The sequence below is a fragment of the Mangifera indica genome, unplaced genomic scaffold (genome assembly GCF_011075055.1).
Source record: "Mangifera indica cultivar Alphonso unplaced genomic scaffold, CATAS_Mindica_2.1 Un_0046, whole genome shotgun sequence".
Classification (NCBI taxonomy): domain Eukaryota; kingdom Viridiplantae; phylum Streptophyta; class Magnoliopsida; order Sapindales; family Anacardiaceae; genus Mangifera; species Mangifera indica.
The window spans coordinates 131,004-144,146 of record NW_025401138.1 but is presented as its reverse complement, the minus strand read 5'-3'; the positions used below and the strand labels follow the sequence as shown (position 1 = coordinate 144,146).

Here is a 13,143-nt window from a genome sequence, read left to right as displayed (position 1 = left end):
GGAGGACATCGGAGATGACATCAGAAGAGATACCAAACACTGAAGGTGAAAAGTGAGAATGAAACTACTACTTTTAAAAGTTCTAGAGGGTGACTGAGTTTGAAAAATATGAAAATCTTAGTTTTAGGGATGAAAATGTTACTTTTTAAAGTTTAAAAAATTTAGACAAGGGTGAAATATTAATTTCTAAAACTTAAGAGAAGTAACAAAATTTATATTTTTTAATATAAAAAGTAAAATAATTATTTTATCTTTATTTTTAATAGAAAAAATTAATAGAAGTTGAGTTATGAGTAAAAATTTAGATATTTTAACTATTGTAAATGTGATTTTAAATTTTAACTAAAACTTGGATAAAAAATAATCTTTTTCCCTTATTTACGAGTAATGGTTAAGGTTTGCCTTGATAGCCCTCAAAGGATAACTCGAGAACAAGAATTTTATTCTATTCAACGGCATTTCAAGAGAAAACTTTAACTTAGCTGTTGGCATGTAGTGAAAATTTTACTGCAATGAAAAGGTTTATAAAAAACATATATTTACATAATGACCCAATAACATTTACTAATTGATAAATAAGCCTTTAATTCATCAATGGATAAACAAATCCAAATCCTTGAAACTCATGTCTACCAATTGAATATTAGGAGGTCTAATTGTGATAACCCCATTTAAACTCTGTTTTGTCAGCGGCTGAAAACATAAAGTTCCAATTTTGTGCTCTCAGAATGAACAGAGAAGACAAAGGAGAAGAAGAAGAAGAAATTGTTTGCTTGGAATCCTTCTTTATCAATAATGAGTAAGTATAATCGTTCTGTCTTTGTTAAATTGATTTATGGTTCACTTCGCCCACTCTGTCTTTCTGCAGTTACCAGCTCACCACTTTCACTTTTGGCTCTCAAGTTCTTCAACTCTTCTGCCTTCAGTCTGCTTCTAGTGAGTTTGTTTCTATGAACTAATTTATTCAAAGGATTTTTTTTCTTTTAATAATTCTGTGCTTTAATTCGTTATTGTTATTTAGTATGGTGTGCTAAAATAACTGGCAAAATCAACAAACCTAGGAACTATTTGTTTGTGTCAAGAACCCAGGTCAAAAAGTTGCAGGATTCATGTGAAACTTGGAGATAATTAGTTTGCTGGGTTTAAGAAACAAATGTTGCAGTATTTCATTTTCAAAATTATATTTTAGCATGGCATGAGATGAACTGGGGCAAAGAGGTGCATCGTATGATCATGATGTGCTCCGAATATAACTGTCATCCCTTTATGGATTTTCCCTTTTTTCATTATATGGTTAAAAAGACCAATATTGGACACAAACAATTAATCTTTTGCCTGAGCTAAATTCAATAGCCTGGTGGAAATTTTACAATGATCGAGTTATTTCTAAAACCACATCTCCCTGCATAGGACAAGAGTTTGAGTTTGAAATGTTAGTCAGCTTTCATCATATATTTAATGGTTCTTAGATGTACAATGGAAAAGCTTATGTTACTGTGGCTGGAGATAATCTCACTACGTTTACTGGCAATATATATAATTGATAAATGGGTAGAGTGAGCTAACGATCTAAACATTTGTGGAACAGCTGATTTTGATTTGACAGGACAATTGGTGTGGCCTGGTGCTATGCTTATGAATGATTACATCTCAAAAAATGCTGAGCTGCTGCAAGGATCTTCTATTGTTGAATTAGGCTCTGGTGTTGGTAAATTTTCTGTCAACAGTTTTACCTGTGACCTTGTCTACTTAATGAAATCTAAATCCAAAGTATTTCCACTTACTGGTTAGTGAACAAAGTAGAATTTCTAGATAAATCTTATAATTATATGTGGAGATTTTTAGAATGATAAGAAATGACTGTCCTACCTAGTTGCACTGGTAATCATATGGGTTTTCATATTATCAAGAAAAAATGATCATTAAACATGATCTAATGTAGCTGGATGATAGACAACCATTCACCTGCCAATATCACGCAGTCATCCATGCATACATATATAAGTTCATAATGACAAATACAGTTTATTTCTGTGTGTATAATGTAACTATGTTTGCATGCACATGAATGAAAAGAAAAACTGTAGTTGGGAAAACAAAGCATACATTATTCTAGAGACATAAAAAGTGTCTTCAGAGTGTGTATGGTTCATAAATGCAATCCATTAGCCTTCCATGCTTTGATCCTTTCTACTTGTTTTTATGTGTAAAACCTCTCTTAAGTTACGTTTTTTTAAGTCCGACCTGGTAGCATTTTAGGCTTGGATTATTACTTGGTGTCCATGTAGAAGGAAAGACATGTCTGATGGTTACTTCCTGGAATACAGGAATTACTGGCATCCTCTGCAGCAGATTTTGCAGTGAAGTTGTTTTAACTGACCATAATGATGAAGTGCTCAAGGCAAGGTCAAAAAAATTAAACTATAAAAGTTTGTGGCTTCGCCTGTAATTTTCTTTATTTTGACTATTTTAGCTATCCTACATTTTTCAGATTCTGAAGAAAAATATTGATCTCCATACATCCATGGAAAATCCTAGTTGTAAAGCTGGTGAGGAAAAAAATCTTAATTTGGAACAAAATTATTTGTATTAGCTGATGCCTTTTGGTTGTTTCCTTTATGTAGGATTAGGAGTTGAGAAGCTAGAATGGGGGAATTCTGATCAGATCAACCAAATTTTACAAAAATATACTGGAGGATTTGATCTAATTCTTGGAGCTGACATTTATATCCTGTGGCCCAGATTTTTATTTATGTTATTAGCTCAGGTTTCTGAAGAAATATATGTATGAAGTAGGAGAAAAATTGGTAAGTCATAAACATACAAAATAGTTCTCTGAGCCTGAGATTGATAAAGCTTTCAATTCAAACGAAATGGGAGTAGAGTCAGTTGCTAGAATAAAGCAAAACCAACATCTGCAATCTTGTCTCCAATTTTTTGCATGTTTCACACTACATGATAATCATGCCACTATATCCATTTTTTCAACAGATCTTCTATTTCCTGATGCTAATTTATTTTTGCCAATAAAATCATCATTTCTTCAAATAAAGGGTTTTGCTTTCTCTTTTGCCTTGTGCCCCTGCATCCTTTATTGGTTGATGTTAAAACTTCCCTTGACAGTGTATAAGCTTTCAACAGTCGAGCATTCCTCCACTATTTGACACTGTGGAACAATTTCTCCGCATCAGGGAAAAAGGACAGTGCAAATTCATTCTAGCCTATGTATCCCGAGCGAAGATGTAAGCACCAATTCTTTTTTCCATCTTCACAAATTGGATATGTTTAGGTTTCCTCACATTGGATCTGTATGGCCATCTGTCTATATGTTTATAAAGGGTAATAATAAAGCAGTTCATTGTGTTTCACCTGCTCTATCAGGGTACACCTGGTCTTTGTACATTTATGCAAATTACCTTCCCCAGATATTGATTCGATGCATTTTAATTGTTGGAAAGTGAAGATATTTTCAACTGATATGACTCAAATGATTAAATTGGTTAAAATTGTTTAATGAAATGAACAAAATAAAATTAAGCACTCTTTTGTTTGGGGGTATTATATTGTCTTTGCACTCTTACCTGATATTTAAATACAAAACAGAATGCCAGTTATTTGGAATAAAATTTGAAAAGAAACTATGTATTTCATTTTTTTTCAAAAACCTTCTGAAAAGTACAGATTTTCTAATTGTTAACTCTTGAAGCTTTAGAATACCTAGTTGGTAATTAATTATTTTTACAAAATTCTGGATGTTGCCATAACTATTGCCTCTTTGATTATGCTCTATAGAGGTTTCTGTGTATATTCAAGGCCCATTCCTGTAATACTTCTGTGTACCATTTGCATAAGAGTCTCGCGTTGTGTTTGCCTCTTTTTTCTGGAATATCATTATATACAATCTATCTAGCTGCTTAAACCAGCAATGCCAAAATTCTTTGGTACTAATTTTCAGTACTTGGTAAAAGATCTTAAAGAATGTTAGTATTTCAGTTACTAACATTTATTGTTGTTTTGAATATTGTTCCCTTTAAATTTTGAATATAATCATCTTTAATTCAATATTCTTGTTAGATTACTCTTTACTCATATTTTTAGCTGTTTGATTTTACAGTATGTTATTATTTCTAATATTATTATTACCAAGTTGTTTCAGAGGCACTGCACATAACTTTGCAAAGTAATCTTATATTTGTTCAATTATACTATTCTTTGTGGGCAGGATGGACACAATGGTTATCAGGGAAGCTGCTCGTCATGGAATGCTGATAAATGAAATACCTGGAACTTGTTCTGTTGTTGGAAATCTTCAAGGAGTTATTTTTGAGATCACACTTGAATAGACATGTCAACACATTGCAAATGACAGCTTATTAAGTGAAACCAAAGAAAATCTGGGTAAGACTGGGAAACAAGAAAAAACAGTTATGGATCTTTCATTTTGCTCAAAAAGTAATTTAGAGTACTAGTTGAGTTCAGGGACCAAATTTCTTGGTACTCAGAATTTATCTTATCCTGCTAATCATTTGAATAGAACTGTTTATTTTTCCTGGGGGGTGTAGCTTCTATGCAGTACATTGAAGAAGAAAAGAAAAAATGTGTTACCTGTCTTATGATTGTCCATGGTTATATGTCATAGGTCCTTTTTCAAAATTTTCTATTAGTTCTCATTTGGGTTTCTTAGTAGAACTTTTATCGTATAATCTTTAATTCAGATAAACATTTGTTCTGATGAAAGGCTTCTCTGCCTGCTCTGGAAGAGGGTTTTCAAGAGTTCGCAATTATTCTAAACATGGATACCAAATTGGCTGAAGACATTCAATCATTCATACAGTATTGGCATGTGTAAACGGACAACATGCTTGTGCACAATTGCATATGTTTGCCTCTGGTTACTTCCTTTTTCCTGTGATTTTTTTCTTAACTTTAGATGGAGGGTTGCTCATCATGTTAAATAAAAGATTAGCTATCTAAAAGATGTATTCATAAATCAAAAAAATTGGGATGTATAAATATTGATCATATTTTTAACTTGAAATTCTGTTCTCATCCATAATATTTTTTAAGCAAAAACAATTAATCAAGTCTATTTATATAAAAGGCACAAAAAAATTTTATTAACATTATTTTTACATGTACAAAATGGGTATTTCTAATTTCATTTCAAAGATTGATGTTAATTCAACAAATTCTACATCTTCTATAACTAGACTACACAAAGATTTCAAAGCTACAATGAGTATAAGTCCGGTGAATAATGGTCATAATTTATAGCCATTCTCAACACCCTGTTCTTGTTACTTGCATCTCTTGCTCTAATTCTCCTGAAATAATTCATCCCTTTACACCCTGCTGATGTTCAGAAGCTGAAAGCAAATCAAGGTCTATGTACTGAAGAAGCTAGTTTAATGTTAGCAGTTCATTCTTTCGAAGTTGTCACATCGTTTGATATGATAACTTCCTCATTTGAAGGAACCAATTCCGTAGAGAGACTTGATGAATCTAATTTCAAACCTTTACCGTATGCAGCAATCAGAAGAGCCTCAGCCCTTCCTGCAATCAAGAAAATAGAATTTGAAAAAGAGCACTAACTTGAGATGGAAGACAATGAAAACAAGGTGGGTGTACATTGCATGGTTAATGAACATTTCAGGAAGTCTCCTAGTATTGATAGTTAGTTGGACTGTTACATGCAGTGATAAACCTGACAAAAATTTAGTTATCTCCTGTGTTGGCTGCCTATTTGTGCAACCGTCAAGCATTTGAGATGAGTCACCCCATTCTAATGACTTTTAAAGGATTGAGCAGAAGAAATGCCTCTTTCAAGCCAAGTTGCTTCTTCATCATCAGGATCGATACATACCAAACTGAAGACAAAATCATACACAAATGAACTCAACATACCAATTTTGGAGGCAAAATACAGCAATTTCGCTAGTTTTTTTTTTTTTTTTAAATGAAAGCCTAGTGAGACATCGCAACTGACATAGTTTTACAGATCTAACTGAAAAGAACTCGAAAGGGCCACACGAGCAAGCACCACACGGGGCTACTTGAAAATCTGAAGAGATGAGGACTTGCCTCCCATTGACAATCTTTGAAAATGAGTAACTCATCATTACAAATGTCTGATTGATCCAAATCAGGCAGTCAGCACAAAGGTTAAAGTACAACAGCACTCATGTCCCTTCCCAAAGAAAAATCTTGAGAAGTTCAATGGGGTGAACATAAAACATATGTAGGGAAGTTTTAGCTCACAAAATGATCTGCACAACTAGCGTAGTGCTGTCATTTCCTCTGCCAGAATGTAACTACCACAATCTCTTCACTTGTGCCATTCTAATATTGAAATTAATTTGAAAAAGTAATGTCGAAAAAAGTAAATAAAAAAAATGCAGATGATATGCAGAGGTTACCAAGTTCACACTCCAATAAATGGAGTACACTTCTCTAAAAGCATGATAGCATACAATAAAGCAAATGGGATCGAACAATGTACCATGATCCTTTTTCCGTTTCAGTAGGGAACTCAAAGATGGAAACAATGTTGAAGCAAGCCTCCTACTGTCATCCTGAAAAAAAATTCATCATCTATGCAAATAAAGGAGGTGTATAAGATCCAACTGATTCAAAAGTTTTAAATTTAAGAGAAAAGGAGCAACAAAGTGTTTCTCACAAAGAGCGTTGCAACAAAACAGGGAAATGATACAGCTTATAAAAAAGCTTGTTAACTTGCCATAAAGAAAGAAAGCCAGAAAACCCATACATGAGTATAACAAAAAATCTCTACAGTGAATTCCACATGATTGAAGGCAAGGATTCAATTCATAATTAAAAAAGAAAAGAAAATAACTGGAATCAGTTTAAATGGTGCATGTTGAAAATATTTAGATGAAGACTGGAAAGAATTCTTCTCTATGTGATCCAATGATGCTGCCCGTTCCCTTTCTAGTCAATAGTGAACACAAATTGCAATCAAAAGTGAATTTTCGTTGAGAAAAGTTGTCTCTCGTGACTTGATCCACTCTGCCACCTTGTCTTTTAGGTAGTATTATCCCTTTTTATGACAATTTTCAATGGTTCACATGAAGTATGCAGTTCTTTGCAGATAAGAGTCCTAGTGACTTTACTAATTATTCTTCAACCTTCTGCAGCTTTCTTGACTATTTTTTTTGAAAACACTTCCTCATGGATTTCAATGAGTGACAAATGAGATTTGGAAGTCAACAATTGACTTTTAGGGGTAAAAATAGTCTCCAGTTTAGGAATCTATACACTCATTTGAGACAGCTCGAGTAATTCTGAGTAACTAAATAAATAATGTGAAGATAGATACATACCTTCACGGCAGTGCCTCCCAGGAGTTTAAACTCATTCTTCCACATCACAGGTGTTACTGGAACTACAGAAAAGCCAGAGGCAACCAATATCCCAATCCATAAGCCATATCCATATCCTCCACTCCACCAACCCTTCAGTCAAGAAAAAGCTCATACTCTCAACAAAAGAAATAAAAGGCAGAATTTGTTTACTTCTTTTGCTTTCACTAATCATGTCATTAGACCAAACAATCCTAAAATCACATGACATACCTATGTGAAGTGTATAACTAAGTTTTTTGTTCATGTAAAAAACAGGACTTTTGTTAAAATGCTGAACATCAATTTAAGATCAAATAACTTACCCAAAAATAAAAAAGGTTTAAGATCAAATATGAAAGATACAAGAAGCAGATACACAAACATGATATGGTCATTCAAGAAAGAAATTGAAGAAGTACATATGATATCTCTTAAAAGGAGGAATTGTCACAAACCTGTTTCCCATCTTTTGGATAAGGGGTTGATTGCTCTATATATGCAGTCATTCCTAAAATAAGAAAAGCACTTATGAATAATCCTCACTGGAATTTTCTGCAAATCAACAACTCAACAACCCAACACAGAACCACAAACAACCAAAGCACACCCAATGCAAAAAGTTGATAACCAGAACTTAATTTCATTAAGAGAGAGAAAATATGTTCTCAGAAGCCTTTAATTACAATCCTCTCAAAACCTCATGAAAACAGTAACTGTAACTAAACTTCCAACAGTTCGAGGTGTCAGCCCTCCCTTCAGCTTTCACTGCCCTTTTCTTAAATTCACTCCCGCTGTCTTTTCCCTCTCCTTTCCAACTAAAATTCTTCTCCAATAACAATTTCTCCAAGTCTTTCATTCCATAGGTCCACGTTGTGTCCCCTTATCATTCGAATCTCCCCAAACCCCACTTTCCGCCACTCTCATTTCCTGCTCCATTTGGTTAGAATTGGAACCATGTCTTCTTTTGTATACCTTCCACTCCTGATTTCTATCAAGCACAAATCATTACAAATGCACAAAGTTGAAGAAAGAAAAAAGAAAAAGGCCAAAAGACTATTGCCACCCAAGGTTTACTAAAATGACAAAATTCCACCATTTATGTTTCAAAAAGCCAAATTCTCACCCGTCATCTAATTCCGTTAGTGAAATTTCATTAAGTGAATGGGTAGGAAGGTCCTTTTTACATAGATTTTTCTTTTTTTTTCTTTTTCCCTTTATTCTTTTTATTTTTCTTTTTCAAAAGTTTAGGAAGCAAACTACAAATTTTTAAAATATTAGAGGCATTAATGAAATTTTTCAAGGGTTTTTGAAAATTTGAAAAAAATTTAGGGGTGTTTTTAGAATTTTTAAAATTTCAACATATCTCTCAATAATTTCAAAAATGACAATTACACCATCAAAGAACTTGCCGACAGACAACATTTTAAAGTTGGTTAGAGTTTTGATATTTTTTAGGAGTCCAAGTGATAAATTTTTAAACTGATAACGATATTTTAGTAATTTGACATTTATATTAAGTGTTAATAGCAATTTTGTAATTTTAATAAAAGGGAAAAACAATCATTTCTTGAAAAACTTAACAAATTCACTAATAGAAATTGATAACGGGTGGAAATTTGGCTTTTTGAAACTTGGGTGGGAATTTTGTCCTTTCATCAAACCTTGGGTGGGAATAGTCATTTGGCATGGAGACATATTCTTCATGATAGCACAAAAACAAAGACTGCAGATAAACTGAAAAAACTCATTACCTAGAAAGTACATCACGTATAGTGAAATTCAAATTAAAAAAAACTGATTAAGAAATCAATTATACAAAGGGAAAATACAATATACCAATATCAATCCATCTCAAGCATAATTCAAAAATCTTGCAAATGATTGATTAAGGCCAACTGAAAAAGCTATCTAATTAAATTTAGCAAAAATAATTGATGTGGTTTATTCTTTTATAGGCTTTTTTATTATAAGCAGATATCTCTCGACCTCATCAAACCCTAATCTATAGTAAGCAGAAAACAATGGCCTTTGAAGACTAGAATAGAGTATTACAAAAGAAAATAAGGTATACCTAAAATAATGTAACTATTGTGTCCACTCATTTGTACAGCTTCAAAAAATGTTGGCAAAAACTTCATAGCACTTGAACCAATATCATTTATTATTAGGCATTCTTTCGAGGTAACACCCAATGAAGATTATATTATGTGGCCATTATTGAACACCCACCCCACCCGCCAACCCAAACAAACACAAACACCACAAGGGAAGAGGATAATGGTGAGGAGAAACAAAGTGTCATACCAATTGGAGCATCTAAGCTATGAAGCAACTGAACAATAGACTTGGCATCCAAACGTTTTCGAACTCTACCACCAACTAAAACTGGCAAGTGTGGAGTATCAAATACCTGTAAGATATCAATGCCCAATTAATCACTAAAAGAGATTTACCAAAGCAGAAAAGAAGGACATGTGGAGTCCAGCTGTAGCTTGACTAATCACTAAATGCCAATTTTCAAGCAATGATGAACTCCTTTATTTTCTTTCCCAGCCATGTAAAGGTCCCTACCGTACTATATTGATACATACCTGGACCATGTCTGATTGCCACTTACAATAAACCTCAAACATAATTGACCCTATAATGCACTAGAGAAAATTCACTGATTGTGGAAACCTCCACTAAAAAATGGCCAAACACACCACCTTGGTAGGCCAAACCAAGGATATTGATTACTCAAAATCTAACTAAGAGAGATCACAGCTAGCAAAACTAAGGGTTTCACTTGTCAACCAAAGGCTTGAAAATGAACATCAAAGAGGTTTATATAGTTTTACAAGGAGGGGAGAGGAATATACTCATTTGTACCATTTTAAATTTTGGAGACTCTCGAAGGATGAGCTCTTCTAGTCCTTACCGTTGTTTCCATCAACAGGAAGACTTTCTTTTCAGAGGAAATCAACTATGTATTCCTCATGATAGATGTTTAGTTGGCCATTTTGGTAAAGATAGGACATTAGCTCTTGTGAAGCAGATTCTCTATTGACCTAAACTTGAGCATGATATCATGTGTCACATTGTCAAGCTTGGAAATTAGAATACTACATTGTATATGCCTCTGCCAATTCCTCAAGCCCTTTGGGAATAAGCTAGCATGGATTTTGTTTTGGGGTTGCCAAAGACTCAAAGCAAGAAGGATTTTATTATGGTGGTTGTTGATTGATTCTCCAAGATGGCTCATTTCATTCCTTTTCATAAGACAAACAATGCTTCCTTCATGTTGATCTATATTTCAAGGAAATTGTGTGCCTCCACGGAATCTCGAAGACCCAGTGTGGCAGTGGAAGCCTCCACTAAAAAGGGCCAAACTCACCACCTAGGTAGGCTAAACCAAGGATACTGATCTTCACACTTTCACTAAGGGAGGTTAGAACTAGCAAAGCTAAGAGCATCACTTATCAAGCAAAAGCTTGTAATTCTATAATCTTAAACTTCAGTGCTTACAATTACAAGGAGATTCTGAGTATACTTAACCAATATGTGGAAAAATGAAATGAAAACAATTACTTGATAAAATATGCCATATAATTGAATTACCAATGCCACTGGACTATGATAACACGGTCAAAACGCAACATCATGTCAACAACATTTAACATTGTACAAAGATAACAAGTTTCATAATAACTCACAATATCACATATTTGCAACATTTAAGGTCAAAGTGAACAGAGAAAATCTTAATATTGAACATATATAAGTTAACTAAATGTTTAAAGAAAGACAGAAAATTACCTGAGCCGAGGAACCGGTGTGGTCGGTTTTCAAGACGGCTAATGCACCAGAAAGATCCGGGTCGATACCCAGAACCCATTTAGAATCATCAAGTGTTTGGGTTGGAGTTTGAAGAGAAGGGTAAGTAAGAGAATCGAGCCAGTTTTGCTTGAATTGGGCAGCATTCGAGACCTTAGTGGCCCTAATCCCTGCTGCTATACTTGTACTTACAAGTCTGCTCGTAAATGTAGAGTACGTGTTTGCAGAAACGGGTCTGAGTTTGGAGGAGACCATGAGTCTGTAATTGTAATTATATTGGGGGTGGCTTTGTGAATGGAGTATTAGTTCTGTTCCCATCAAGAAGAAATTGGAATTGAATTTCAGAGTCGCGTGTTTTCTGACTTTAAACATTCACTGTAACTTTTCATGTCTAAAATCTGTCGTGGGCCTTGGCCCAGAATGAGAGTATACATATCTTGCCATTCAATGGAGACTTATAATGTGCCCAGAATTCTGTTGAAGAGACAACGTATGTCTCCCAAGAAAGAATTTTTAAAAGGTGGCGACAAGCATGACCTGTCCATGCCCAGTAGGTGCGTTTGGTTTAGGTAATATTTTATTATTAAAATATAAAGATTATTTTAAAGATAAATTACTTTGAAAATTATTATATTTGATAAAATTTGATAAGGATAAATAATTATTATGTTTAGTTAAAAATAATAAAATATTACTAGTAAATTATTTTACTTAAATACCTTTGAATATAATTATTTTTAAATATTTTTTATATTATTTGTTATATTAATTAAAATAAATTTATTTTTATCTTAAAAAATTAATAAATAATAATATAATTATAATAAAATCAAGATTACTTTAGTAATCTTTAAATACCTAAGGTGAAAGTAGTAATCAGATTATCACTTATATTACATGTCATGTCAGTATTGATAATAAAAGATAGATTATCAAAATAATCTATCTTAAATGAAACCAAACGGTCCCTTAGGGTTTTTCTCCTATCTATTTTACTTTTATTGAATAATTAGTTAATAATACAAATTCCATCGTTGAGAACTTAAAATTTTATAAACAACTGGCTTGGACATGTACAGTTCAATTACAGTGAAACTATTGGATATTAATAATAAATACTAATTTATATATAATGAATATAAATTAATACACAATTAGATGATATATTACAATTAATACACAAATTCATACTCTTTGTTATTACTCTTGCGAATAATCTTAGTCATTTCAATTAATATATGAGAACAGAATCAGTCTCACAAGTTAATATATTAAAACAAATCTCGTATTCATTTAAGAAGTCTGGAGGTCAATTGGTGAGAGAGATCACTAGAGAAAAATGAAGCATTGGGACAGAGAAAGTGTAAGAGAAAGCAGTTGGAGAATACAAAATAAACCTTAAAGAGAAAATGTTATTTTTTAAAATTTGATTTAAAAAAATTATTAATTTTTAAAGTTTATAAAAGAAAAAATAAAATTTTAATTTTTTTTTAATATTATTAATTAAATACTGGTTGTATTTTTAAAATTAATAGATTTAATAAATATTTAGATTTTAAAAAAAATAGTGGATGAAATTTTGTGAAAAGAGTGAATCTTTGGTGGAAATAAACTCCTTTTGGCCCAAGTAAAATTACTAAATTATCACTAACTTTTTTTTTACTTAATATAAAATTGTCATACTGATATCTCCTTCTTGTATTCACTTTTTTCTTCCTCTTCTCAATTTTTGCCCCAATGACAGTAACCAACCTTGGCCCCGATTTGACTTTCTCAGCTTCGATTTTGACTTCCATCAAAACCATTTATCTCGATGACTTCAACAATTCAAGGCTCTCTCAATTTTTGGCCGGCCTTGTGCTTGAGACCGTCTGCAATCACTACCAGAAGATCGCGGTGGAAACAGAGGCACTAGGTGCACGAGACAAATGGGATGGAGGAGGAATCGTAAGAAACTTTTATGTTG

General features: G+C 32.9%; 2 protein-coding genes across 6 annotated transcripts; one reads left to right on the top strand and one right to left on the bottom strand.

The window, feature by feature from the left end:
* The first annotated feature begins 641 nt into the window (after positions 1-641).
* On the top strand, positions 642-4,611 carry LOC123206707 (protein N-lysine methyltransferase METTL21A-like). Of its 2 annotated transcripts, XR_006500108.1 has the most exons (9): positions 642-799; positions 869-936; positions 1,589-1,708; positions 2,328-2,401; positions 2,492-2,549; positions 2,625-2,726; positions 3,131-3,242; positions 4,223-4,469; positions 4,514-4,611. XR_006500108.1 is itself a non-coding variant. In XM_044623911.1 (8 exons), the coding sequence occupies exons 1-8, from the start codon at positions 729-731 to the stop codon at positions 4,341-4,343; spliced, it is 726 nt and encodes a 241-aa protein (XP_044479846.1). In that variant the 5' UTR covers positions 642-728; the 3' UTR covers positions 4,344-4,611. The 2 variants fall into 2 exon arrangements, 1 of the variants encoding a protein (XP_044479846.1); XM_044623911.1 differs by having other exon boundaries at positions 4,223-4,611.
* Positions 4,612-5,089: 478 nt separating this feature from the next.
* On the bottom strand, positions 5,090-11,517 carry LOC123206703 (Holliday junction resolvase MOC1, chloroplastic-like). 4 transcript variants are annotated; one of them, XM_044623902.1, is made up of 6 exons: positions 11,160-11,517; positions 9,666-9,771; positions 7,817-7,869; positions 7,341-7,472; positions 6,500-6,572; positions 5,090-5,553 (listed from the first exon to the last, which is right to left on the bottom strand). In XM_044623902.1, the coding sequence occupies exons 1-6, from the start codon at positions 11,493-11,495 to the stop codon at positions 5,420-5,422; spliced, it is 834 nt and encodes a 277-aa protein (XP_044479837.1). In that variant the 5' UTR covers positions 11,496-11,517; the 3' UTR covers positions 5,090-5,419. The 4 variants fall into 4 exon arrangements, with proteins under 4 accessions (XP_044479837.1, XP_044479838.1, XP_044479836.1 ...); XM_044623903.1 differs by lacking the exon at positions 5,090-5,553 and adding an exon at positions 5,599-5,867; XM_044623901.1 differs by lacking the exon at positions 5,090-5,553 and having other exon boundaries at positions 6,064-6,572.
* Between the last annotated feature and the right edge of the window lie 1,626 nt (positions 11,518-13,143).

What these genes read in the sequence shown, in the direction of transcription:
- LOC123206707 (XM_044623911.1), top strand. Translation starts at nt 729, where the DNA reads ATGAACAGAGAAGACAAAGGAGAAGAAGAAGAAGAAATTGTTTGCTTG. An exon ending in TGAATTAGGCTCTGGTGTTG is followed by an intron (nt 1,709 to 2,327) that starts GTAAATTTTCTG and finishes CCTGGAATACAG; the next exon opens with GAATTACTGGCATCCTCTGC. An exon ending in AATTCTTGGAGCTGACATTT is followed by an intron (nt 2,727 to 3,130) that starts ATATCCTGTGGC and finishes GACAGTGTATAA; the next exon opens with GCTTTCAACAGTCGAGCATT.
- LOC123206703 (XM_044623901.1), bottom strand. Translation starts at nt 11,495, where the DNA reads ATGGGAACAGAACTAATACTCCATTCACAAAGCCACCCCCAATATAAT. An exon ending in ACACCGGTTCCTCGGCTCAG is followed by an intron (nt 9,772 to 11,159) that starts GTAATTTTCTGT and finishes GATATCTTACAG; the next exon opens with GTATTTGATACTCCACACTT. An exon ending in ATCCAAAAGATGGGAAACAG is followed by an intron (nt 7,473 to 7,816) that starts GTTTGTGACAAT and finishes TCTTGACTGAAG; the next exon opens with GGTTGGTGGAGTGGAGGATA.